The sequence below is a fragment of the Oxyura jamaicensis genome, chromosome 19, assembly GCF_011077185.1.
Source record: "Oxyura jamaicensis isolate SHBP4307 breed ruddy duck chromosome 19, BPBGC_Ojam_1.0, whole genome shotgun sequence".
Taxonomy (NCBI): Eukaryota; Metazoa; Chordata; class Aves; order Anseriformes; family Anatidae; genus Oxyura; species Oxyura jamaicensis.
In genome coordinates, this window is record NC_048911.1 from 5,790,186 (window position 1) to 5,817,084 (window position 26,899).

At 52.0% G+C, this 26,899-nt stretch overlaps 1 protein-coding gene across 2 annotated transcripts in view; it reads left to right on the forward strand.

Moving 5' to 3' along the window:
• LRRC75A (leucine rich repeat containing 75A) overlaps positions 1–26,899 on the forward strand; it is a 71,445-nt gene that overhangs the window by 16,482 nt on the left and 28,064 nt on the right. For both annotated transcript variants that reach the window (XM_035343196.1, XM_035343195.1), the window contains one exon: positions 13,502–13,630. In XM_035343196.1, coding sequence (XP_035199087.1) covers positions 13,502–13,630 — 129 coding nt within the window. The remainder of the gene's footprint in view (positions 1–13,501; positions 13,631–26,899) is intronic.

Here is a 26,899-nt window from a genome sequence, read left to right on the forward strand (position 1 = left end):
CCCTAAATGACACTGCAACAATTTCAGTGTAATTAGACATGAGGATTAAAATACCTTTCCCATTACACGGGCGTTCTTGTTAGCAGCCAAAACCTCACCTCCAGCCTCTGGACTGTTGCGCTGTGCGGACTTTTATCCCCGTGCTTTCTGCCTGCGTTCCTGCAGCAAGCAACTGCTGCTGTGCCACGTGCCCGTGTGCCAAAGGGGGTGAGATGGGGATTTTCTTGCTCTTGCTGGAGACGGCGTCGCTGGGACCTGCTTGGAGCCTGACCTTTGGCTGGGAGGTGGCTCTCCTGCTGCATGCAGCACGCTTGCAAATGCAGCTCTGCTTTTGTGGTTGGCATTTCAAGAGGATGCTTTGTAGGGCGTTGGTGGGGAGGCTTCGTCCCGGGAAGGACCCTCCCCGTGTGCCCTTTTCTGACCACTTTTCCTTTTTTTTTTCCAACAACCTTTCTTTTTTTTTCCAGCAATTAGCAGCCTGGTGGCTGCTGTCCCTTGGAGCAGGCAGGTCCTGAGGGCAGGGGCAGCTCAGAGCAGCTGCTGCTCACCTCTTCCTGAGCTGGGGAAGATAAAGGGAAAGAAGGAACGTGGTAGCACAAGACTGGTCTCCTTGTCAGCCTGCTGGTTCTCAGAGGTAGGGTTTTCCAACCCTCCTCACTCGGTGGTGGCTTTGGCTCAACCTGTGCTCCTGCAGAGAGAAACAAGTTGGGTTTTTCCTCATTTAACATCTTCCAAAAAGGAATCTTTCCTTCAAGCGTGATTCCCTGATGTTTTTTGGGGGTAAAAGGGTCCCAAGAGCCAGTCTCCATCACCCTGTGCTCAATGCCCCCAGCTCTTTGGGGATGCCGTGGTTCCCTGCATGCCCCAGGGTTGAGGCTGGAGGTGCTTGAGGGGCCACAGCCCGGCTGCTCCGGCTGCTGGAAGCCAGCCCGAGGCCTGCAGCGGTCACGTCTCAGTGCTGATTCGCTGCTGAGATCACCGGCCTTTTATTCATCTGCTTCGTGGCCAATTGAGGAGTTCCAGCCCAGGGTCACGGGTGTCTCGGTGGGACCAGAGCAGGGGGGGAGGCTCAGCCGGCCGTGGGGCTGTGCAGTGAGCTCATCCTGGCTCTGCTCCTGCTCAGCTCGTTGTCTTGCATCAGGTTTCAGTGCTTATTGAGCCCCGCTGTTGTATCTGGAAAGCTCTGTTAAGAAGTTGGTCCTGCATCCCAAAGGTTTCTTGGGTTCTTCTTCCTCGGCTGCTAGCTTCAGGAAAGGCTGCCAGTCCAAAATACTAGCGTTGGCTATTCTGAAGTCGGAAAAGAAATGTTCCCGTCTGGTAACGCCAGGGCTGTGGTGAGAGCTGGGAGCCAAGGACTTTGTTCTAGCACCTGTGGAAGTGTTCCTTGGCCGCAGCATTTTGTGGGGCCTGGCTTAGCTGCCCAGGAAGGCTCAGCCACCCGGGGAGGGGATGAGGATTAGCAGGGTGCTCTGTTACCGCCGGCATTTCAGGCCTCTGCTTCTGGCCGGGGATGCTTCCTGGGGAGGTGTAATGTTATAAGGAGGCAGGGAAATAGCCCAGGGTGTGGAGGCAGGAGGCTCTACATTCCCAGTGGGATGCGTGTGTGGAGCCCGGGGGCTGGGGGATGCAGGCCAGGAGGAGGAGGAGGTGTGCAGGGCACTGAGACCTTCATCCTGTGCAGCTCGGTGGAGTGCCGTGGGCTGCAGCTCGCTGCCAGCACTGCTTTCTTGCTGCGTGTCGGCTCCTCTGACCACGCTAAATTGGAAAGACCCAACCCTGCAAGGCCAGGCTTCCATCCAAACACCAGGCCACGGAGCTCAGCGCACTCCCACAGCGTGAAAACACCGAGCAGGAGCTGATGCAGGAACTGTGGCCCTTTGGGCCCTCCTCTCACACCCCAGAAGTGGTGACTGGGAGGCAGCCAGTGGTGGCAGGGAGCTCCTCACTGGGATGGGAGCTGCAAGAAGCAGGAGCTGAATCCTGCTTTGTGTCAGCTCTGGCAGGGCTCAGCGGTGGGAGCAGCAGGTTTCTGATGAGGCTGTGCCCCCCTGAAGCAGGTTTTCGGTGTGATTTTTAGGTGTGGTTGTGCTTGCAGGGGCAGCACGATGAAACCTGGCTGGTAGTGTGTCGCCACGTGCTGAGCAAACCCTCCTTGGGCAAAGGTTTGCTCTCCAGCTTGTCCCGAGTTCATTTGGCACATGTGCTCCTGGCATATCCACCGGGAAAGGAAATATCAACAAGAGCAGCTTAATGGCCCTGACTGTCAAACAACGCAGAAATAGTCTCATTTTTAATAGGGAGAGGACTCCAACACCTCTTAGTGCCTTCCCAAGGGGGCAGCAGCCACCCAGCATGGATGTTGCTTGGGTTTGGGGTGCAGGCAGCACCTCTTCCCCCAGGGAAAGGGCCCAGAGCCCACAAACAGGGCAAAAATCGTGGAGCAGAGCAGAGACTAGTTGGTTGCTGTGTAACTGAGACCTGGGAATGAATTCACGTCATTAGCAAAGTGTGGGGTCTCTTTCTGGCCAAGGTTGGGTTCCTGCGCTGTGTTCCCACGGAGCCCAACCCTGAGCCCTACAGGGGCAGAGGGTCAAGGTTTTCCAAAGCCCCTTGGCTTCAGCAGGATGTAAGCATATGCTGAGAGAGTTTACCAGGTATTTAAGTGGTGTTCTGGCTTCCTAAGCACAAGATAAGATATTGCAAAGGAGGAGAGCGGAGCCGTGGTCTACCAGCTAAAGGTTTCTGCAGACGGGGAGCTGACCAGGCAGAGGCAGCAGCGGGGTGAGCCAGGGGCTGTGGGTTCAGCTTGCTCTGGTTCTTCTGGTCCACGCAGGTGGCCAGTGAGCTGCAGGCACGTGGGACGTGCTGGAGAAAGGATTGCAAGGGAGATCTAACAGGGAGAGCCCTGCCACCTGCTGCTGATAAAGAACGGGGCTGGGGGCGCATCCCCAAAGCCAGACCCCTTTGGTGGGGCTTCTGCTGCCATTTCCGAGCACTTCCACTGAGATCCTTTGGGGGAAAGCCATGGACAGCCTGGCAGTGCAATGAGAGTTTCTGAGAGCTGAGCTTTTAATACGCTGTTAACTTTCCCTTGGCCATGGGCAGAGTGAAAACAAAGCACTGGATGCCTACCAAAACCCAGCGATCTGGGAAGCCTCTTTCTGTTGTTCCAACAAAGACAAGAAGGCACAAGAGATATATTTTTTGTGTGTGGTTGACATTAGGAGTGCCAACCCTGCGTGCTGTGTAACCTTCCTGCTTATCCTCGCCGTGCTGCGACTGCTTCATGCGCAGTTATTGGGGTTTGCTGCTGGGAATTTCAACCTGGCTGCATCCTGCTGAGCTCCTTAGGTGGCCTGGGCTGGACTTGAGGGTGTCTCCACATACGTACCCAGAAGTACCGTTGCCCTGATTATTATGCAAAGCATAAATTATTCTAGCATATGAGTGTGTTTTGTATTGATTTGCCATCAAATTGATTGCCATTCAAAGCCATTGCTTTGAATCCCATTACAAGAACCTGCTTTATTAATGGACTTTGTCCATGCTTGAGATGAACTGCGATGCTGGATTTGCAAATGAAAGGACTGAAATTCATGGTGTCCATATTAATTACTTGTGCTCCGCTGGCCTCCTTGGCAAGCGGGTGGAAGCTGTGGAAACCTCTGGTTTTATTCTGTTCCTGTTGCTCAGTCTTGAGTAAGAAAACGAGCTGGGTGCTGTGGGGTTTGCCTATTTTACTCCTTTGCTGGAAGCCTCTTGTATGCGATGAGAAGGTACCAAGAGCAGAAAGAGGCTCCGAACGTGGTGTGGAACAGGCAGCCCATTCACTGAAGGAGATTTTATTTTAGTGCCAGGTCCCACCCTGCCTCCCCATCGATGGCTCTGGGCTAAAATCCACCGGTCTCGTGTTCCTTCCAGGGAACTTTGCCTCCTCTCTTCCTGTTCTCCTCCCACCCAGGCTCCTGCTGGTGTATAAAGGGGGCAAAAAGAGGCTTGAGATGCTTTTCTTGGAGTCAGCTGCAGTTTGTTCCTTTAAATGATCTTTTTGGTAATGCTCACATTGTTCCACGGCAGCCGGTTTAAGGAGTTAAATGAATATTTCTCTCTCTGAGAGATGCCTTCAATTACTCCCCTCGAATAACCTCCTCTGAGAGCCAGCTGTGTTGAGGAGTCATCGTTGCTCATTTTTACTCTAAAGTCTGTATCAATAAGATTTCAGGTTTTGTTCTGGCATCTACCTGCTTCGAAGGATCCCAAAGCAATTGTCAAAGCATTTGTGTAGTCTTCCACTGCTGAAATTCAGTCCCTTTGAAGTAGAGCTTACATTTATTGAGCGGTAACAATACGTCCCTCCGTAGCTAATGCAATAATAATCAACCCAGGGCTTGGAAGTGAAGCCGGGTTTTAGGTAGCCGTTATTGGATTGCAGGCTCTTATTGTACATGCAGGAAGGGATTGATTTCTTCTGGGGGGGTACGGGAGGCTCCCCGGAGTACAGTAACACCATCGACGCTGAGGGTTCAGTGCAGTGTGGCTCTCACACTAGGCAGACCTCGGCTCTGGAGAAACCCAGCTTCTGCCACTGTTCTACCTGAGGTCCCAGCTCAGCAACCCCGATGGCAGCTGTGGGCCATCTGTCCTGCTGTCTGTCCGTCTGCTGCAACCAGGTCCCGGTCCTCCCCTAGCTGGGATCTCCTCCTTCCCCTGTTGCCGATTCCCCAAAACTTACAGGACCTTGATCACCTTCGCCCCTTTCCCATAGCTGGATGAAACTGGCTGCCTTCTGGAATTAGTTGGAGGACAGAGAGGTGGCAGGACAGACAGACAGCAGCCAGGCCTGGTTGCCTGCTGGCTTTGTTATTAAGGTCGGGCCACCTGAGGCAGGATTTATGGGCTGTCCTCTTGGCACATCCCTTGGCAGAGGCTGCCTGTGCTGGGTGCTGTGTACAGTGAGCATGCTTGGCTCGTTGCTGTTAATTAAATTCGATAAGAGCAGGTGAGAGATAAGAGCAGATTGCACAAAGCTCTGGTAGGCTCGCTGTGGTTTCAGGAACTCCCGTGGACTGTAGCGTGTGTGGTGAGACGCCGCCGTAATTCCCAGCGCTGCGGCGCTGAATGCTGCCCTCGTATCGGGAATCGCTCGCTTGCTGTGTGCCCACATGCCAGGAGGTCTGTAACAGGCCGTGGAAATTAGGGAGATGAGTGATCCCTCCCTGTCTGATGGCTCTGTCTTCTGCTTGCAAATCCCATCCACTTTTCTGCAAGGATCCCAGTGCTGCCTTTTTGTTGCTCCTGTAAACACACAAAGAGGTGCATGTGAGCACAAGAACTGCATGCTCAAATATAAGACCTGAGTGCCCGTAAGGCATCTCCTGTCCCCTTCCAAGTCCAAGAGGTGTTTGAGCTGCCAAGAAAATAGCAGGGACCTAAGGAAAGCTTAAAAACTTAGCTGGTGCTGTTGGATGGTCAGCTGCAAACCGCCAGAGCCAGTAGGAGAGCCATGCAGGGCTCTGCATTTCCTGGGCTGGAAAACAAAGGTGAGTGGGATTTTCCTGCTCAGGTTGCCTGAACATTGGATGTCTAGGGTGAGCTAATTAGAGGGGCATTTCCTGGCGGCTGACTGATAGAGACAGCCACATCCCAGGGCTGACAGCCCAGCTGCCTCAGAGCAGGGGCAATCAGCGCCTTAATGTGAGCGGGTGGCAGGACAAGGTTAGGGCACAAGGCTGGGTCCTCACCTGACAGCAGATGAGATGTCTCCTGGCCTGCCTGGTTGTTTGCCCACTAAGATCTCAGAACCTTTTGCAAGGGAGGATGAATTGGGTTTTATGTGGGGCTGGCCCCTGCTGGGATGAGGGTCCCCATGCAGTCTGCAGGGCCTGTAGTAAATGAAGGCACCCAAAACAGGGCGATGTTAAAGAGAAAACTCAGCAGCTGGTGCCATGGTGGTGCTCTGAAGAGCAGGTCTCTTCAGAAACAAGAGATTCCTAGGAGCTATTGTAGCTGCAGAGCAAAAGAGGAGCTTGCTGTTCCTGGTTTGCACCGCAGCAGGGACCCTGAAGTGCAGGGACAAACCCCAGCCCTGTTGCCGACCCGAGGCTGTGATGCTGTGGTTTGCCCTGGGCTTTCTCCAGTGAGCACTTCTAGCAGACTTGCGAGGCTGGAAGTGGCAGATGCTTGATGAAATTTGTCCAGCAGCCAGAGGAGAATTAATGGGGCAGGAGAGAAGGGACCCAAAGCCTCCTGGTGTGGGTTCTGCAGAGCTGGGGTCCAAGCAGGAGCAGTGGTCCCCAACTGATGGACCAGCAGCGGCTTGGGTGGGAAACCAGGGTGTGGGCAGCTCCTGCTGCTTTAGGAGGGATGCATGAATAATATTTTGTGAGCTTAAGACAAACGCTTGTGTTAAAGGCATCGGTCGACCTAAACTGTCTGAATTGTTCAGAGCCTGGAGTTCCCTTCCTCAGGCAGTGTTTCTAAATCCTTTCTGTACTGGGATCCCACCAGCTCTGTAAATCAAGGTGGGGGGCTATCTGTTCCCATTAAATATCCACAGGCACTCTCCTGAAGTCTGCGAGCTGTGGTCTGGCCTAACTCCAGTTGGGGTAATTGCATTTGCCTCACAATTTAAAATAAATGAGGCACGTTCTTCTGCCAGTCTCTTATTCCTAGTTGTTTATTATCGGGATGGCAGCATCATATCTCCGCCTATTAATCCATCTCTCTGTGTTTCCAAAATTCCAGACCCCTGGAGGGGGTTTGGGCTGCCACCATTTATTATTGGAGTCAATCTGCCAGGCAAATGTTTACTTCTTCCCTTAAACATTGACTTTTCTCTAAATGTACCCTCACTTGAGGCTTGAATGTCCCATCAGCAGTTCCTGACCAATATTTACTCTCCTAAACAGAAAATATCCCATGTAAAACTCCGGTTTTGCACCAGTCCTGGGGATGACAAACAGAAATTCGCAGCAGCAGTTCCTGGTTTGCCTGGGCTGGGGACTGTCACCCTTGTCTCTGGGCTGGTTACAGGGGTGTTCATGGGTGGCATGGGGTGCTGGGCACCCGGAGAATCATCTGCCCTCCAGCCCTTCCTGGCAATGCCCAACCACCTTGCCTGGCCTTATTTCAGTGGAAGGTAAGGCAGCACCAAACTTATTAGCAATTAAGCACATGCAGGAGGGCTGATCCCATGCAGAACAAGTGGCGGCTGATTCCAGGGGCTGTGGCCAGGCCTGGAAGATTGCAGCTGGCAGATCCATAAACACACAGTTTTTCTCTGGCTTACAAACTCCAACCAGACTCTGGAGGATTTGCAATTGAGCCGACTGTCCTAAGGATTAAAGGCAAGTAATAGTGTGTTTTATGGGACTGAACATCTCCGTCTGTCCTCCCTCGTGGAACAGCCCCACAGCCTGTGCCCACCCCGCTCTGTCCTCACTGTGGAGCTCATCCCATCTCCTGTGCCTGTCTCTGATCCGGCCTCACTCGCTGCAGACACCCTCCTCATGAAGTCACCTCCCCCAGAGGAGTTGCTGCGGGTGATCGATTGCACTCAGGACTAATCCCTCTCTTTCTCCATGCCCGATGCTTGTTTACAATACCAGCCTCTCCGCCTGGTGATCCGTTATGCTGCTCTGGCGCTTGGTTGTGGATAAGAACCAGTTTTGGAAGAGGTGCTGGCCAAAATAGCAGCTCTGGGGATATTTATGAGCAGCTGAGACCAAAGGAGCTCAGGGCGATGTTTGGCACAGTAACCTCATTTGGGCAACCAGTGACTGCCTTCCCTCCCTGTTCATAAAAGCAGCGACGGAGCACCCTGCTCTATCGTCTGGCTTCTCACACGGGCCTGCTGAATTTTCCTTTAATTGCGATTCAGCACGCAGTGATAAATAGTTTAATAAGAGAAAATGTGCCTGACTTCCTCTCCTGGTGGCTTGGGGGAGCATCGCGTGGTGCCGGCTCTCCTGGAAACGCGGCACTGAGCATGGGGAGCCCATTGCTGGGCTCTTGGTGTTGTGCTGCAGTTCCTGACAAGCAGCAGAAATGGACTAACAAATCCTTGTGCCCAGCAAGAGGGAAAGATAAGCTAGGGTTACGGCTCCCAATGCCTGGTTTGCCTTTTTCTTTTTTCCTTTTTCACTGGGAAAATGGCATCGCTCATGTAGGGTTTGCCTGGGGCAGTCAATGGTGAGCCCTGACTTTGGGCTGGGATCTGGGGAGCTGGGTTGTTTCCTGTTGTTGCTTGCAAAAATGAGTCCCAGGTCTGTGGCTGCACCTGTGCCTGGCTGCTGTTTTCCCAAAATAACTGGGAAATAACTCTTGTGCCTTTCATGGCTGTGCCCAGGAAGTTTCCTTTGCTGGCTGTCCTGGAGGGCGGCATTGCTTCTTCCTGTTGGTCTTCTGAGTTAAATCACTACTTCCTTCACAACTTTCTTTTTTTATCTTTTTGGAAATCTACGATGTTTGCATTGCAGCAGGAGACCCCTCCTGCAGAGGCTGAATGCAAGTGGTTGGTGGCCGGGGGCTGTGATCCCTCTGTCCTTGCCCCCAGCTGGTAAACTGTCCCCAGGGACTGGCGAGGGTTTGGCTTTCTCCTGGCCTCCCAAAGCTAGAAATGAGTCAAATACTTTGCAGGAAGGGCATGGCTGAGGGCAGGGAGGATGAGCAGCAAAATGAGCAGAGTGCTTTCAGCCCCTTCCATGATCCCAGCTTTTTCTGCTTGTGTCACTGCTCCCAAATCCCGCCTGACCTGCGCATCAGCTCAGCAACATCACGCAGGCTGTTGGTTGTGCATCTCCGAGACACTGAGATCTCCTCTGGCCCACTCCTGCCAGTGCCCCTGAGGATGCCAGGGGCTCGGGGCAGCTCAGGGATGCAGGGACGTTCCCCTTCTGCTGACACAAACCTTCCCCAGACCATCACAGCCCCGTGCAGGGCTTTGAGTACACACCAGAAAAACACCCCTCCGGCCAGCACTGAGACAGCCATGCTCTTACCAGCTCATAAATACCATTGCTTTTAACCCATACACCTATTTTGCTATTTTGCATTTGCTGTCCAGGTAAGGATCCTCTGGGGAAAGGAAATGTGCTGTAAAAACCCATAGCGATCGGAGCCAGATGCTGGGCGTTTCCTCCAAAGCTCGCGATCTGCGATTTGCTGCTGACAGCCTGAGCTGGTGCTAAGTTATTAAATTGCAGATGAGCTCATCGCTTGGCCTCGAACAAGTCTCAGCCTTGAGTGGCTTTAAAATATTACATGTGGTGGGAAGAGACGATGCTGGTGTGGCAGAGAGATTTAGGGAGCAGCTGAGAAAGACATCTGTGCACGAAGAATGCTTACGGGGAGGGAGGAGGGGAAGCTTCCTGTGAAAAATGTGAGCTCTCCCAGGAGAGAGACGTTCTCAGATTTGTTGGTTCTATATTTTAATTTTAGCTGAAAACTGTCAGACTTCTGAGATGCTCGAAGGGAAGTGGCAAGATGCTAAGCCTGGCTTGATCCTGAAAGATCCCGGTGTGTTGAGAGCTGTGTGTGTGGAATTGCTCCTGCCTAGCCCCAAATTCGGCCCCTTTGGTACTGCATGCTGTTTGCCAGTGATACTCTATGACTGTGGGCCAAATCCAGCTCTGACCTGATGTCAGCTTAATCCTAAGGTTCAGCTCTACCAGACCGGGCAGGTAACAGCCACCCTGCTGTTGGGAGAGGGTGTTCTCTCCCTGGAAGAGTGGGAGCTGGCTTTGGGGGTCTCCTTGCGCTGTGTTATCTGCAGAATTGCTTTTTCTCCCTTTTTTCTCCTTTTACAAAGGAACCCACCCAGTTCTGCACAACCACTCATGGATCCACACGTTGCTGAAATACAAGAGGAAGATGGTCCTGAAGGATGGAGTTAGTTTCTCCAACCTAATTAAAACCAAACCTCCCTGAGCAGCACTTCTGGGCTCACCTGGCCATTGCAGTGCCGCTCCTGCGGAGCTCCATGCACGCAGACATCTTAGCTTTGGACCCTCAGATTAATTAATTTTTTTAAGTCCAACTTAGCAGAAGCTGTGGGATAGACTGTAAATAGATAGGGATGCTTAATTTTTCAAATGAGGTGTGTTTGCAGTCACAGGGAGCCTTGGCTGCTTGGTTCTTGTGGCTGCTTGGATTTGTTGTTTTGGGGCTTTTTGGGGAGCTCCTGGTGAGGGTGAACAGCACCATGCATGTGGGTTTTCAACTGTCTCGGCTTGCTTGGGGCTCTTGTGTACCAAACAGCGTGTCTGCAGCCATCAGCAAAGCCTTGCATTTGATGCCAGAGGGGTACTCCTGGCAGTAACAAGGTTATTTAGGTCTGCAAGTATCTTTTTCCCCCTTTTTTTTTTTTTTTTTTTTTTTTTTTTTTTTTTTTTTTTTTTTTTTGGTTTTAAACCAAGAAAAGATACTTTCTTACTGCCATGTTGATTTTTGGCTTCCTACAGCAGCAGCTGTATCCAACCCTTCTGCACTGGTACTTTAGAAGTTGCATTTATAGAGCAAGGCCAGGGCTCTGTGTAGCCTTATTCGTGACACAGATTGGAGATGGGCTCCTTCCTCATGTGGAACTTAGGATCTCATGGAGCTGCTTTGCCTAGCACTGTAAGGGAAATAATGCCTCGGTGTGATCCTTTCCTTTTAAATACATCATCTCTAAGTGCAAGTGCTTTTGGTGGTGGGTGATAAATGCAATTTGTGCTTGTGAGATGCTCTAATGTCCTCACATGACAAGTTCTGCAGAAGTGCAAAATGCTCAGTAAATACAAGTTATTTGTAGAGACTGTAAATGAGAAGGGAGCGAGGAAGGACAGCTTTTTGCAGGATGATCGTGAATAAAATTACCCCAGCCCTGTGCTGTGTGTCTGGCACTTTTCAGTTTTTACTGAGCGCCTTAGCCAGACTGCAACTCCCACAGGGTCAAATAGCACCTTCCTGCTACCAGCACCTTATAAATAACTTCACGTTTCACTTTCCCAGCTTGGCATGATAGCACCCAGCCCTGGGGTCCTATCCTGTGGATTTGCTTTGCAGCCAGTTGGTTTTCCCGAAGAGGACCAGAGCACCATGTGTTTTCTCCTCCAGGCACGTTTCTGGCATTGCTCATTCCTTCTTTGCCTGAAACTTCCATTTTGTTTTTGCAGCTTAGCCCTTTCCAGCCTCAAATTCTTGGTAGGTTTGGACCCGGTTTGCTTTGCTGATACCACCGTTAATCCCTGGGAGTGCAGCCATCACCGGGCTGAACCGCCCTGGGTAGTTTGTCGTAGCTGACATTCAGCCTTGCATGGGGTTAAAGATTTTAACATCAACCTGTTAGCATTCCTTGCGAGACACTAAGCACCCAAAACACCCGCAGATCTCTTTGCTCTGGTTCGCACAAAATTTGGCTGTGGTCGCTCCCAGACCTGCTGCTCCGGCTCAGCCTGTTGGGGCTCTCACGTGTGCCAATGCTGCAGTGTGGAAGCCGCGAGGGTGGATGCCTCTTCCCTGGCCCTGGTGTGGGATCTCCGCTTCCTTTCCTCCAGAATTCATAGGGTGCATGTGGAGAGGTGGATGCTGAGCTCTGAGCTTAAGGGTCTCGCAAAGCTTCTTAGTTTTGGGGTGGCAGGAAGGAAATTTGGGGAGGGTAAGTTGGAAATGGGGCTCTCTCCATGGGCTCATGGTTTCCTAGTTTTGGGGCAGGTTGGCGGACAGTACCAGGGGATGCATGAGTGCTCTGGCCTCCCCAAGCCAGCTGGCTACAAATTGCAGGCATTTCCACCCTCAGAAGCGTGTATGTGTTCAAACATCACGGCGTTTTCCATGCCAGGTGCCACCACCTATGTGAAAGGGGGACTTGGCATTTAATGGGGTTGTGGACAAATCTCCTTCTCCAGCGTGGCTGTTTGCAGGGGTCAAAAAAGATTTTCCTCAGTGCTGGTGGAGATACAGATGCGAGAACATCATCATTTCCTGACTTTTAGTGAAGAGTTGAAATAATTTCTCATTTCAGCTGTATTTTGGCTCAGGGAAAGCTCAGAACTAGGCCAGCCCACCAGCTTACAAATCATCTCCCATTGCCAGTGAGGGCCTGGAGGGCCAGGGGTTGGGATTTCCCACAGAAGGGTTTACGCTGGTGTGATGTTGATGGTCAGTTCTTCCTCTTCAAGTCACATCTCCACCAATTCAGCATTGGCTGCCTGTTAATCACTCCCACGAGGTTTTGGCAGCGCAGGGCCTCTGTCTTACCAAAACGTGGCGGGGTGGCAGGCTGCTCTCAGTAATTGTGTGTCCCTGCCCTCCGAGCCTCGTAGATGTCATCTGGAAACTAAATGCCTTGGGGTAGGCATGGTGTTGTCTCCCACAGGAGAGGTGAAGTAGGATGAAGTGCAGTAGGACCTACAGGCCCTTGTTTTACTAAATCCGGTCTGGGCCAAATAAATGAGGCTGCCTCTGGGCTTCACTCTTTACAAGAGAAAACAGGCTTGTGAAGAGAGTCACAAAACAGCCCATTGCTGTCAGAAATAAAAGGCTAAAGGGAAAAGGCTTGCTCAAGCTGACTTGGGAAGGCTGGGCTAGAAATCAAGCCCAGCTCTGCTGGAGCTGTGGTGTCAGCTGGGTCCTTGAGGCACGTCTGCTCGCTGCACCAGCCCTGGCATGGGGTTATGCTGTGGGGTGTCTGTCAGACCTCACTGCGACCCACATTCATCTGAGCGCCGTCCCGTCCCCTGATCAGCTCCTGCTGTGGAATAAAACTAAAGTGGAGCTGAAACATTTGAAGTAAATGGAGTACACTGCATATAACCCTTCCTCTCCTCATCCCTGTGCGCTAATGTATTTCACAGAATGACGAGCTCTCTGCCAAAATTCCTCAGATTATGATGTCTCAGGATTGAGAATCAGAGAAAATAGTCTTGGAGGGGTCCTCAGGAGGTCTGACCCATCCCTAGGGCAGGATCAGCTCGATCAAAACTGTTCCTGACACTTCCTTATCCAGTCTCCAGCGGCAGAGCCTCCACCCCTTCCCCAGCCAGTCTGCTCCAGCACTTCGCCATCCCCACAACCCCTGGCTTTATCCTTCTGTTTCCCTTGCTGCAATTTGAGGCTCATTCCTTCCTCCTTATGCACAGCAGATGCAGAGCACGGCTATGCTATGGCCGTTCTCTGGTTCCAGTTTCATGCTGGCCAAACGTCTGTGTTTGCTGGAGTCGCCTGTGATTTTACCTTGTTGCACACCTGGTGTCTGCTCACTGGGTTTTTGGCTTGTGAGGGGCATCAGGGCGTTGGACCTGCAGCCCTAATGCCTCTTTGCAGAGCAGGTAAAGCACACGAGTGCTGCTTTCCCCAGAGTGACGTGTTCATGCATCCCTTCCTTGTGTTGGAGGGTGGTGGGGATCACTTTCTTCTTGACTTCTTTGTGGAGACCACTGCAGGTGAATTTAAAAGATCCGTGCTAGCCACCAGCTTTGGTAGCACATCTAACACTGTTCCTTTACCCTGTCTCCTGCAGGACTTAGGAATGGAGTCGACCTCTCTGGATGATGTCCTCTATCGATACGCCAGCTTTCGAAACCTGGTGGATCCAATCACTCACGACTTGATCATCAGCCTCGCTAGGTACATCCACTGCCCCAAGCCGGTAGGTACCGTGGCATCGTCACACCCCATAACCGTGCTGCTTTGGGAAACGGCTCCACTGGGAGCGTGAGGCTTCACCCATGTGCCAGGCAAAAGGCTTCCTCTTTACTGCAGTGCTACTGTGTCTTTGGGTCGAGGGGACATGCTCGGAGATCATGGTTAGACTGCATGATATCAGGCTTTTCAGCTATCCTAGTGACATTCACTTAATGTGGGTGCTTTGGGTCCTAGCACTTCGTTTTGCAAGTTATTTCTTTGGCTTTTTGTTTCTGTGTTAACAAACCTGCCGTGTTAGAACACTTTCTGCCTTGCAAGGACAACAGACTCTTCCTTGGCCTTGTGTAATATTTATTGTGACCCAAAATGACAAGGGAGTCCTTGGGTGTGCCTACAAGGCCAGATTGCCAGAAAAATGCAGCCTCCGTGGGCTGCTGGCTGGGCTCTGCCGTGAGCAGGTTTCACTGTAAGCTCAGCCCCATGCTGATGAAGGCTTTCAAAACTCCTGGCCCTATTTGCTCCCTGGCATCAGCAGCAGCGTACAGGCTTTTGGAAATCCCAGGCTGGCTCTTTTCTGTTCCAGTTAATGTGACTTTGTGTCGTGGCCACTGGCTGTTTGGATAATTAGGGTTTGTTCTCTCCCCAGGCTTTCCTTTTAAATATTGTCGGTGTCTGATTCAGAGCAGCGTAGGCTCAGAGTGGTGCGAGATGTCTGATAGCTCCAAACACACTGGATAAGGGGGAAAGAGGAGGGGGGAAGACCAACAGCTACCAAGCAGCAATTGCAGAAGATGTAGGTGGCATCAGATCTGGGGGATGTTTTAATCTCCCTGTCCCCCTGTGCTGCAGTCGCTCTCATGTAAGCCTGGGAGGATGGCACAGCTCCGTGTGCTATGTCCTGGCGCTGCAGTCACGGAGACATGTTGTGCATCGAAGATAAATTGGGTGCAAACACCTAAAACATGCACCTTGCAGAAGAAATTGCTTCTGCCAAATGCTGTGCAGGCTGAGCAAGAGCTGTGGTCAGTGATGCTCGCTTGACTCCCCTTAGAGTGTTTCCTCCTAAAGAGGCATTTCTGTCTGTGGTTTTTGTTTTGTTTTGTTTTGTTTTTTCTGGTCTGGACATAGCTCAGAGCACAGTGGGGGGAGCTGAAGGCTCCTCTCTCACAGTTGTGTTTTTCTTCTCCCCTGCACGTTGCTTGTCAGGGACTCAAGTTGAATTTAAAACAATGCGAGTTGAAGGAAGAGGCTGAGCGTTGTTTTCTGGTGAGCACAAAGGAGGGCTTACAGGGCTTCCTGGTGGGACAGCTCCATCCTAATAGCTTCCTTGGGGGTGTGGGAGCTCTGCGGCTTCCCTGAACTTGCCATCTGGGACCCATAAGCTACTAAAAAGCTCCCTGTGCTCCAGAGGAAGCCCTTCCACCCCCATACCCTCCACTTGGCTCTGGTCACATACAGATATGATGGAGCTCTGTTTGAGGGCCTCCAGGAACACATCAGTTGGGTTTCACACCTGATGTTGGTGGGGCCATCTCCTGTGACATGGAGCCCTTCCTGCACCCGTCCTGGGGTCAACAGCACCATGGCTCAGGGGGACATCAGAGCAAGACCCAGCCCCTCTTGGGGACCACGCCGTGCAGCCCTGATGTTTTCCTGATGCTCCCACAGGGACCATGTGTCTCCCTGCAGGTCCCAGGCCTCCAAATTTCTGCCTAGAGCTCTCTTATTGCACTCCATATCCTTGGACTTGGTTGCTGAGGGGGTGTTTGTTGGATGGTTTTTCCCTCCTGGAGGCAGCAAACTCAACGAGAGCTATTCTGTTCTCTCTCTGCTGCTGAACTGCAAGGAGCCCATGCAGCACAGGGGCTCTTCGTCCCCGTGAGATGCTGCTCACTGAATGCACGTGGTCCTTCATCCTGGTGTTTGACTGTGGTTTCCTGAGAGTAGTGAGTTGCTTTTTGTCCCCCAGCAAGCTGCATGACTTACCTGGGTTATTTTCCAGCATCCAGTCCCTTTCCCCCGGAGCTTTTGCTCTTCCCCAGTTTCTTTGGCAGACACTTGGCAGCTCTACAAGAGAGCAGGGGAAAACTCCAGGCCAGGAGCATTGCCGAAGGTTTGGCTTTCACTCAGCCTGCCAAAGGTTTGCCATTGCGTCCCGTGGCACGAATATGCGTGAATACATAGGATGAGGTAGCTGTGAACTTGCCCACATCTAGAAGGAGGTGGAAAAAACGGGGCTGATGTGGACCCTGGTGGCTATTAAATAGCTGGGAGTGATGGGGTCTCGCTTTCCTCCTGGACAGAGCTCTTCCCTGGCTCTCTGTACGTTGCTCTTTCCACTCAGCCTCTATTTATACCACCTTAGCTTAAAGGTGACCTCTTGGCTCCTCCGAGCTAAAATAAAAGCCGAATGGTTTTTCCGAGCACTGGGTAAACACGTAGTGCTCTGCGGGGCCAGGAAAAGCTGGCCTGAGCTGTCCGACGTGGCTGCTGCTCAGCACAGCTCCGGGGATGCTTATTCCAGCGAGCAAATTCAAACCAGCAGCAAGGCACAAAACCGAGTTTGTGACGGATGGGGCTGGAGTGCTTTGAATGGGCACGAGCTCAGAAATCATTTGAGTGAGCCCTCGTAGGGATGCCCGAGTGTTTGGTGCAGAGGCTGGGCCGCGTGGCTCGTGAGGTCCCAGCCCTGAGGTGCTCGAGGTTGGGTGGCTTTTGCCAGAGGAGCCCCAGCGTTGTCCTTCTCCAGGTCACCTGCAAGTGCTCAGGTTTGCTCAGCCCCTCTGTACGGACTGATAATGCCGTTCGACTGACGCTTGCATACGATCAAAGACATTTGAACAAGTGTTTCCTTCCCCACAGCCGTGACCCTGGGGCTCTCTTTTATCTTGCAGTCTCTGTTTCTCCCTGGCACCATGGCAGGGAGCCCTGGTTTCTGCTGCGGGCACTTCTGCTCCAGGCACTGCCAAATGCCATGGTGCTGAGCATGCGTCCCCACCGGGTTAAGGAGGTGGCTGTGGTGCTGTGAACCCTCTGGTGTGATGTCTGTCTGTCCAGGGTTGCCCTCTGAATGGGGAAAGGGGACAAAGTGTGGTGGCAAACAAAGCCACATGGTATGGGACTGAGCTGCCTGATGCCCCACAACTTCCCCACAGCCATTTAAGTTTGGAGTGGGAGGTGTTCCAGGCAAAGGAGCTGAAGACACAAACACAAAAGGAGCAAAGGGCCCCCTGCAAAAAAAAAAAAAAAATTAAAAAAAAATCAGCTCTTTTTGCCAGCAGGAATATCTGGCTATAAACTATTGGAAAATTAAAGCAGTTTCTTTTTCCACAGACTGCAGCCACATGTATGGATGACTGATGACTGTGATAGCGAGTGAGTCAGGCTTTCCCCCAGCTTGAGGACTTGTTGGACGCGGGATAAGCACTGAGCAGGGCTGGGGGGGAGAGCAGAATGCGAAGCCTTGGGCAAAGGCTGCTTTTTCCCCTTGCAGCCTTGGGGCACTTGATTGCTCCAGCTCGTATGGGTTTTGGGGAACAGATGGGGGTGGAAGCTTGTCCAGAAAAAATGCAAAGTGAGATGTTGGCTTTGCTCATCCCCATCCTGCTGCAGACCAGGGAGGAAAGTGTCCCCAGCTTGGCCTGTATACTCTTCTGCAACCCACTGAGAAGACAGGTGGAAGATGAAATCCCATTTGCTTGTAGGGTGCTGGATGCGGGCAAACAGCTCAGCATAAAAACTCTGTCCAACAGATAATGTGGTCCTCTGTCTTCTCGCTAAAAATGCAGAGGTGGTGTGCTGAGCTGGGACGCAGAACTGGGTTTGCCCGCGTAGCTCTGGGTAGATGAAGACCCATTTTGTTGTTCACTTCTGTATCATTTGAGAACCCATGCTTAACTCTGGTCCTGGCTCAGATTTCCTGCTTGAGCTCTAAACTGATCAGGTTTGCAGTGTGGGTTTGATTATATGGTTTGTCACCCACGAAAGCAAGAAAAAATATGTGAAGAAAAAGTAGTTATCATGAGCTGGTTGAAATAGTCTATTTCTAACCCTTCTTCAGCCCTGGGGGATAAGGATTTGACTTACAGATGATGTTAGGTTTTTATGCCCTGCATTTTTAAAACATGTAATTTCTGATGGAGCTGTACAGCAAGTAACATGAGCATTTTTCCTCTTATTTACAGCCCTGTGTGCTGTGACATGTGGCTGAGACTGTATTAATAAGCTCAGCTTATACAGGGCGAATATAACCAGGATACCGTGACCACTAGCTCAGTGCCTTTATCCCAAAACCAAGCTTGTAATCCAGCTCTTCCACCGTGTGTGCTAGCATTTGCTCTTGAATTCAAATTATCATTCCAGCTTTCTGACATCACACTTATTGTTGTAGCAGGACAAGCTGAAATTACAGGTACAAAGCGATGACACGTTGGGGGACACTCAGGCAAAAACCTCTAAAACCCTAAATACCCAATGTAAAATCAAAGGGGGTGATGGGGACTGGGCTTATTCAACTGTATTCTGTATTCATGGCTCAGGGTTTTTTTTGCCAGTCTCATTCCAAGTGTGAAGATAACTCGTTATGGTTATTTAGACATCTGCAATACATTAAAATATCCTGCAGTATTAAAAAGGCTGCGAAGCTTGGGCTCTGCTAACGACAGCTCTGGTTCTTCCCCATCTGGAAGTGTCGTGCCCTCTGCTCTTTACAAAAAGAGAGATGTTCTCAAAGCCCTGGAGCGTGAGCTAAAGCTGAATGGAGTGCCTTGGAAACATGGGGAAAATTGCACCGAAGCCTTCTCCTTGCAGTTTCTTTAATATTAAGACTGAAAGTAAATAATGGTAAGGGCTAGATGGGCTGTGATGGCACCACTACCAGCAAATTTGCTGGGGATAATTGTGTCTTGGATGTCTGGCTTTTCCTTATGAAAATGAGATACCTTGTTACCTTTTGTACCTCCTGTGGCTCTGAAGGAAATCCAGCACGTGATTTTAGAGCCTGTTGGGTGCAGAAGAGCTGCTGAAAGCCCCCCAATATTCCCTGTTACCAGCCTCGTGAAGAATTCCCCTGGATTATAAAGTACTGACTCGTCTGGGGACAAGGCGAAGGCACGGCAACATGCACAACTCTCACTGCAGCGTGGACAGAGAGAGGAGCCTTTCACATCCCAGTTCCCTCGATGATACCAGGCGGGGGGCGATGCACCGAGAACCTGTAATCTCGAAGTCTCTGCACCATTCTGGAAGAAGGGGGCTGTATGAGAACAAACAACTGCTGACTGGGGTTTTTACAAGCAAACAAACAAAAAAACTCTATTTTGTTTCTCCCTCCTTGATCTCTGGGACCCATCCAGCTTGGTGAGGATGACTTTTAACAACCTGTTATCTTTTTATCTCCTTTGGGTCGTTCAAACCCAAAATCTCGATGCCAGCTGGCAGAACTGCCGAGCCCCTTGCTCGGTTCCCATAATAACAGGGTGACCTTTCCTAACGGCTGTGCAAGCATCTGCAAACCCTCCTAAATGCCGCCGGATGGATTTTGTCGTCTCAGAGGCAGATTTTGCAGAGCCTCCAAAATGTCAGGTGCTGCGCAAGGGCCTTCGTCACCCAGGTTGGGACCGGAGCAGATGATTAAAGAAAGGAACCCAAAGCAGGAGAAGGCATTTCATGGTGTGCTCCTAGCAAATGTCCCTTCTTTTCTCAGAAGGCAGCTCACCTGAATTAAACCTCGGAGTTGAATCCAAAGCAGAAGAGGAGGTAGAAGGGGACAGATCAGCGTGGGGATATTAATGCCAAAAAGAGAAGGAAAAGGTCTGTGGCTGCATTTTGGAGGGATCCACCCGTTCTCAACAGTAGGGCAGTGATTTCCTCCCCGACTCCTCGTTTTTCTTCCCAACTCCTCTAGAGGAAACCTCAGGAGATGATACAGACCCAAGCTGCCTCTGCTGGGTGTTCACCTCTGACTCTCCCATCGATGCTGCGTGGTTGGGCAGAGCAGCTCTTCTCACCTTCTTGGGTGGGCAAGAAGAAGAGCCGTAAGGTGCTCTGCTCTTGGTCACAATGAGCAAGGTTCCTTCTAGTGTTGGTGAAATCTCTTGGGGAAGGCTCTAACATCTTTCTGGGCAGTCGGGGCTCAGCAACCCCTCGTTTGAGCTGGGTCTCTGGTCTCTTCCTCGATGCATCTCTCACCCCAAAAAATGTCACCTGGGAAGCACATTAAAGAGCAATCCACGTGCAAGCCACACCACAAAACCAGTTTGGGTCAAGCAGACAGACCTTGTTTGGTCCTGCCCCTCAATCCCAGAGAATCCCAAGATGAGTAACATAGCCAGGAGAAAACGTGATGAAGAAGGATGAACAACTGAAGAAACCATTTGCTGAGCTTGTTTTGCTAGAGCTGGCAAGCTCACAGACTATTTTGTGAACAATACCATATGCTGCTTAATAATTTGAAATAATTGAGTCCTGTGGGCATCCATGGCCTCGTGCCACTTTCCAGGCTCGATGTCACCTCTGTTTTGTCCCTGGCAGAGGAGTTTTGCCCATGCATGGGCAGCCTCTCAGCTAAAACCTGCTAAAACCAAGAGAGTGTCCCCGAGGGAAACGACGGATGAAGAAACAGGTACCTCATTAAACAGTAACAACATGTTTTATTGATGTTTTCTGACAGTAATTGACATTTGAGTTCAGCTCATTGAGCTTTTAATCAGAAGATAATTTACCCCGTAGGAAGGAAGCGTATTGATTCCCTGCCTCCTCGTGGGAGCAGTGTTTATGTACGTGGAGCGCGTGGTGGGACTTGTGCACCACGGCTGGAGCGGGGAGCTCCCTGCCCACAGGGTTTGTCCCGGTGATTCGGGCACACGGATGCTTTAATATCCGCTCCCAGCCTAATTCATAGGAGGGTGAATACCAAGGAAGCAATCTGCTGGCAATGCGGGTGTGCAGAAATGAATGGTTTAATAAGGAGGATTTGCTGATGATGCCAGAAATTGATGGCACGCTGAGGAAACCGCCCAGCAGCAGGTCGCAGGCACATCGCACTCAGATCCCACGTGCCAGGCAGAAAAGTCCCTGCACTGCAGAGGGTCCCCAGATACTCAGTTTTCATTCAAATGGGTGAAAGATGCTCTAAAAAATAGCACGATTCCATTTTAGGGGCAAAAGCAGGGACAGCTCCCTAGAGTTTGGGGAATGGGGGCATTCCCAGAGTCTCTGGGAGGGTGGAGCCCTGTTGAAGGGCATGGGGAGCTTAGGGCACTGCGTGTCTGGAGTCCTGCAGTGGTGCAGTCACCTGCTCCAAGTCCTGCCTTTGCCCTGTGCTGTGAACTGCATTGAAACCTGAAGAAAAATCTATTGTTTGGCTTGCACCCCAAATTTCAGCTTCTTTGCTGGATTGTAGATTTAGCCTGGGGCAGGACCCCATGGGGACAGAGGGCTGATGGAGCAAGAGGACCCGAGGGGTGCGCTGTGTCCTGCTTCCCCGGAGGACACCCAGGTGACAGTTTCTCACAGAGGTGACACAGCTGCTCTGTCTCTGTTGGCCAAGAAGGAGCTATGAAATGCAAAGAGCCAAGGTCTTGCAGATAGGAAAGCTGCCAGCGGGATGTTTGGTGATGGCTCTCAAATGGCAGGGACTGTGATTGCTGGCCAGAGTTCAGCGAGCGATGATCTGACACTGGCTTTGTCCCACCCTTTCCACCTTGGAAGAGTTTTGCACTCATTAGGTAATCTGCTAAACCTCCCCATTTCTCTGCCGCTCTCTCTTTTCTTTTCTCCACCCGGCTCTCCAGGAACATCCCAGTACAGCCCCCGTGTCTGCGTTCGTATTTTCGTGTCCTCTTGGAGCACTGGCAGGGACCACCCCGCTCCTCCTGGCCTCGTCGCATCCCGCTGCTGTTGCTGGAGCATGACCACTGACTTTATTTGCTGCTTTATGACAGTGATCTTATCACTAAAAAAAAAAAAATGTCCTGGGTTATCAGGTGCCTACAAGGTGAATGAGCTGAAGGTGAGACTTGCTCTGAGGGCCGTGTCCTTGCCCTCAGGTGCACGTTTCCATGCCTTCCCGCAGCGAGGAGTGACCGGCACTGATGCAAGACTTTGTCTCCCCTTCCCAGGCTCTCGTGCACATCACGAGGCTCCCAGGGGTTGTGGCGAGGGTCTGAGAACCCACAGAGAAGCACGTAAATACTCAAAGCGCTGTCCTGGAGACGCTCCTGCTCGCCTCCGACAGAAATAGCGAGTGTGCTGAGCTCTGCTTCCCGTGGGACCCGGCGCGGTGCGGCTGAGAGGCAGGCTCCGCAGGAGACTCGTTGGGCTGGGAAAATCCTGCGTGATGTCCTGCATCTGCAACATAAATAACCAAATGTTTTACTGCTGGCTTCACCCCGGAGTACAGCCAACGGCGAGCGTTCCCCTTTAGATAGCAGCAAAAGCAGGCACCGGGCTCCAACCTGCCGTTCCCAACACAATTTCCCCCAAGAAGTGCCTGCTCCTGTGGCTTTCACGCATGGGGCAGGCTGGGGCCATCGAGCCGTGCCAGAGTTGTGGTGAGAGGTGACACGGATGTGCTGCACAATGTCCTGCACCCATCCCTCTGCTGCCTACCTGTGGCTAGTGGAAGGAGCCAGGGGGATCAGTGATTAAAAGGGTGGTCCTGCGACCCTTCAGGATCAGCGCCAGCACCTCAGCGGCCTTTGTGTTCGTGACTGTGTGTATGGCACTGCAGAGGGTCCCCACGTACTTGGCTCAGGATCTTCCTGCATGTGGCAGGAGCAGGAGCTGGTGATGTTCAGAAGCCTCCTCCCCAGTCACAGCCGTGGGCATCTCAGCTGAGGGTGTTGGAGGTGTGGACTCAGCATCCTTCTGCGGACGTGGGGTAGGAATTTTGGCTTTTTGGTGCCTTCCTCGCTCGTTCTGCAGGACCGGGGGTAACTGCACACTGCTCTTCGAGGAGTGGGTTAACACCGAGCACCCTGCCCAGTACCACAGTGATTTCTGCCAGCAGGATGGATGCCATAATACACAGCTCTGTGCTCAGCACCGTCCACGTGGCTCTGCTGCTGTCTGTGGGGTGAGAAAACACTGTTGGGAGCAGGATGGGGCTGGGCACTGCAGCACAGGGTGCAGAGCCCCCGCCGATCCCTCCCATTCCCCTCATCATTTCAACCGCTGCTCATTTATCCTCTGTTGCCGGAGCCAGGCTGGGTGCCCTCCAGTATATCTCGTACCAGATTTTTATATTCCTTTCTGCAATTTCCCTTTATCTCACATGCTCCCCTCAGGGCCATCTATCACCTCGAATTTTATTGCCTTTTTTAATTGCTTCTCCGAAGTCCAAGTGTAATATTACTCCCGAATCTTCCTGAATAACTTCCTGAGTCACTGCGATCCCATTCATCTTGTACTCCTGGCTCTTTTGATAAGCCCCGTTGTACGTTGCTTTTCATTTCGGTATGTCAACACCGAATCCGACGCCTTGCACTTTGGCCTTTCGTCCAGGCAGGTGTTGAGCACTTCTGACGGTGGTATCTGGGTTGCAAAATTGGTTTCCATTTCTCTTCGCTTCTACGAATTTCCGCTCTCAGTGCTCTGCTACTGCTGCAGCATCACCAGCTCCTAATTTTGGGCTAGGTCAAGGCAGGGTTTAATTACTGGGGTCTTCAGCACCCTGTAATTGATCGTCCTAGGTGAGTGCTCAGTCCTGCGTCAGGACGGCCAGCATGGCCTGAGCACTGCCAGCAGCAGCTCTCGCCTCTGCCCTTCTTCCATTAAAGCAGCTTTTAGGAGCCCATAAAGAGCTTCTGGACAGACCAAAAAAGTTTAAAAAATGTTGAATGGGTGCTTTTGCAGGCAGCCTCGTGGAGCTTGTATGGAGTGGTGTGGTGCGTGGTGCTTTGACAGCTCTGCCAGGGTCTCGCTGGCTGTTTGTAGGTCCGTGGCCCAAATCCTACACACCCCGGATCCCACTCCACGACCCAGTGCCCTTGTGGAGTGGGAAATTGGGAGCTGGTTTATTTTTGTTGAATTTCAAGCCTCCTGCTGCTCCGTGGATGGCTGGAAGGGGGACGTAAGCAGAGTTTGGGACAGACTCTGTGGTCAGCTCGCCGCTGGAGCCATGCTGAGAGAAGGGTCAGCAATCCCAAATCTGAATTTCCCATGCCAAAAAAATGCATTTTTCCTGTAAGAAGGTAAACGCCTCTTCTCGTACAAGAGACCTTCGTTCTATTCCAGCTGGTCCTTTCTTGGCCATTTCATGATGCAGATTAATTCTGGGGCTCATCCTTCCCCCCTACAGAAGCTGTAGGACGATGCTGGTCAGACAAACGCGCTCGGCCCCAGTCTTGGTAAGGTCACGGGCAGCGTGCGGCCCCAGGGCTGCGTACCTGTGGGAATCGGGGTAGGATCCAGGGGATCAGCCCAGAAACAGGGAACCCTGCTGGGAACACCCTCATTCTTATTACACAGGGGGGTTGGAGCCTTCCTGGTCCCACAGGAGGAGGTCAGTTTGCTGGAGAAAACTCCATCAGGGCTTCAAAAGGCAAATCTGGCGCTGCTCGCCAGGGTGGCTGCCGGGCAGATGTCTGCACACAACAATAGGCTGCGAGTTAGCCCTGTGCTTTGAAAGGGGAGGGGAAAAAAAAAAAAAAAAAAAAAAAAAAAGAAAACCAGAAACCCATTAGATGACCTCAGCTCCGCGTGACTACATCAAAAGGGAAGGCATCGTAAATTCGGCAGTGCTGGCTTTATTAAAGCCTGGGGCCGGGGAGCTGGGTGTGGGGAAAGCCCGCTGCGGGGCTGCAGTCATTACAGAGGTGTCACAGAAAAGGACACAGGTCACCTAAAACTGGCTGGTGACAAGCCCGGGAGCCGGCTCAAGGCCACTTTGAACACCAGGATCCTGCTGCAGGAGGTCAGGCTCCTCTCCACCATTCACGTCCCCGCTCAGCCAGACCGAGTGTGTTGTTCAGGTGCCACCTGGGCACCGAGGGGACGTCCCCGCTCCGAGGCTGCCCCGTTACCCAGCCCGCCAGCAGCCAGGCTGCTTTGCTCCGTGCACATAATTGCATGTACACAGATGTACAAAGTCACAGCCTTCCAGATTTTTTTTTTTTTTAAAGTCACTCCCAAATTCATCATACTTCTGGCTTTGCCCCTCGAAATGGTACTGCAGTATTTAACATGGTAGGGGGGGACCCCAGCACCCAAAACTTTCTCTTCCCTTCTACAAATGTTTCCCTGCTCATCTCTATAGACGGTGGCTGATTCAGTTCTGTTTCACTGAGGTTTTGCAAAGAAAAATCTTCCTTCCCTGGACTGGCTTTTACTCAGGATTTTGCATGTCGTGTTTGCAGGTAAACGAGGAGGGAGCGGGTTTATGTTGTTGCCATTCCCTTCCAACCCCAGTTTAGCCCTTCATCAGTGGGGGGGGGCTTGCTCCCCTTGGCTGCGTGCTAATTTGTAATAACTGCTCTGATGCGTGCCAAAACCCATTTAAGATGATCTGTCTTAGGGCTTCCTAGAGCATCTCTCATTGTTTTATGTTTTCATGCTACCGAGTAATAGCTCTGTTTACCATTGTGAGCATAGTTTTTTCTCTCAGCTGTGTTTTTTCCCCCTAATAACCCAAACTATTTGTAGGAAGGAAAATCCTAGCTAATCACCTAAGGCAAATAAAGCAAGCGGGGCTTGGAAGGAAACCCATCAGCTTCTCCTTGTTTTATGGGTATGAAATACATCGTGTTTTAAGGGTCAACATCCACCGAACTGTATGGAAAGCAAACGTCTTACGTGCAGGGAACGGCGCCCCCAGGACAAGTGCAGTCTCCCTGGCCGCTGGCCTTGTGCATTTGCAACCACAAATCCTGCAGCAGCCTCAGAGAGAGGATGCGAGTTGGAAAAGGTAAAAAAACAAACAAACAAACAAAAAAAAACTTTATTATTATTTTTAATTCAGTCCTGGGTTTGGAGGGCCAAGCCGGGGCTTGTCGCACAGTAGGATCTGCAGCACAGCACCGGTTTTGCCCAGAGACTGATTGCGAGTGACAGAAACGTGGGGCTGGGTAACAATGCGAGCAAAAACCTGTCGCTTCCTCCGGCTTGGGCCGGTGGCTAATTGTTCTCATTTGGGTTAAGGCCCTGCTGTGCTGCAGCCCGAGTTCTTTATCGGGGCTCTGCAGTCATTAACACTGACCCATTTAACAGCGTGTCTGGCCCCAGCACAGCCCCCCCGGTCTCTTTTCTGCCGCAGGCGATTCAGTGCTTAGCGAAAACAAATGAGTTTGCAATAACGTCTTTATTGCAAGGCCTTACGGTGCTTTCCATCTCTCGGCGTGCTGCTTTTGGAGCAGCCCGGAGGTGAGGTTTGGGAACGCGGAGCTTGGCTCCTGTTGTGGCACGGGTGGGGGGGAGCAGCGTGGGCTGCAGCCCCGGGGGGCTCGTGGGGCTGCGTGCGGGGATGGATGGATGGGTGGACGGACGGATAGATGGATGGGTGGGTGAATGGATTGATGGACGGACAGACAGATGGACAGATGGATGGATGGGTAGATGGATGGATGGATAGATGTGTTCCATTTGCCTTGTGCATCCCTTCCCATGTGAGCCCAGGACCCTGGTCTACTTCCCAGCTCTACCCAAGCCCACACCTTCTCAGTGCCCAGACCCACCTCTCTTCTCACAGGGCTGTTCCTGGGGTCTCCCCCCACCCCGAGCTGCCACTACCCAGCATGGTGACACCGCCAGCACTGAGTCCCTGTGCCCAGCTCTGCACCCACAGCAGCAGTCCCAAGCCTGCTGTGTCGTTGCCACCCAGCGTGCAGGGATTCGGCTGCTTTTGAACCCTAGCCACAGCGCAGCCCTGCTCACCCTGTGTTTGCTTTCCCGTGGTGTCACCCCTCTGCTGCCCACCACAGCCTGTTCTGTGCCAGCCGACTAGCAAGGAGCACAGCGGGGCTGGCTCAGCGCAGTGCACGGATAAGGAGAGGTGCCCTGCACGCTCAGGGCTGTTCCTTGCCCATGCCATGGTTGAGCCCTGCGTGGGGACAAAGTAGGTCCTCCCGCAGGAGCCAGCTTGGCTCCTGCCCCCTCCTCGTTTTCCAGTTGCGGGTGCGGGGCTGGCGGTGGCTTGCAGCTGGGGTGTGTGCCACAAATCCTTCTCCCAGCTGAAATCGATTAAGGGATTGCAATCTCATGAATCTCTGGCTCCTCCCGGCAGCAAGTGGCCTTCTCCTCCTCCTCCAGGGGCTGGAGGCAGGCAAGGATGGAGGAG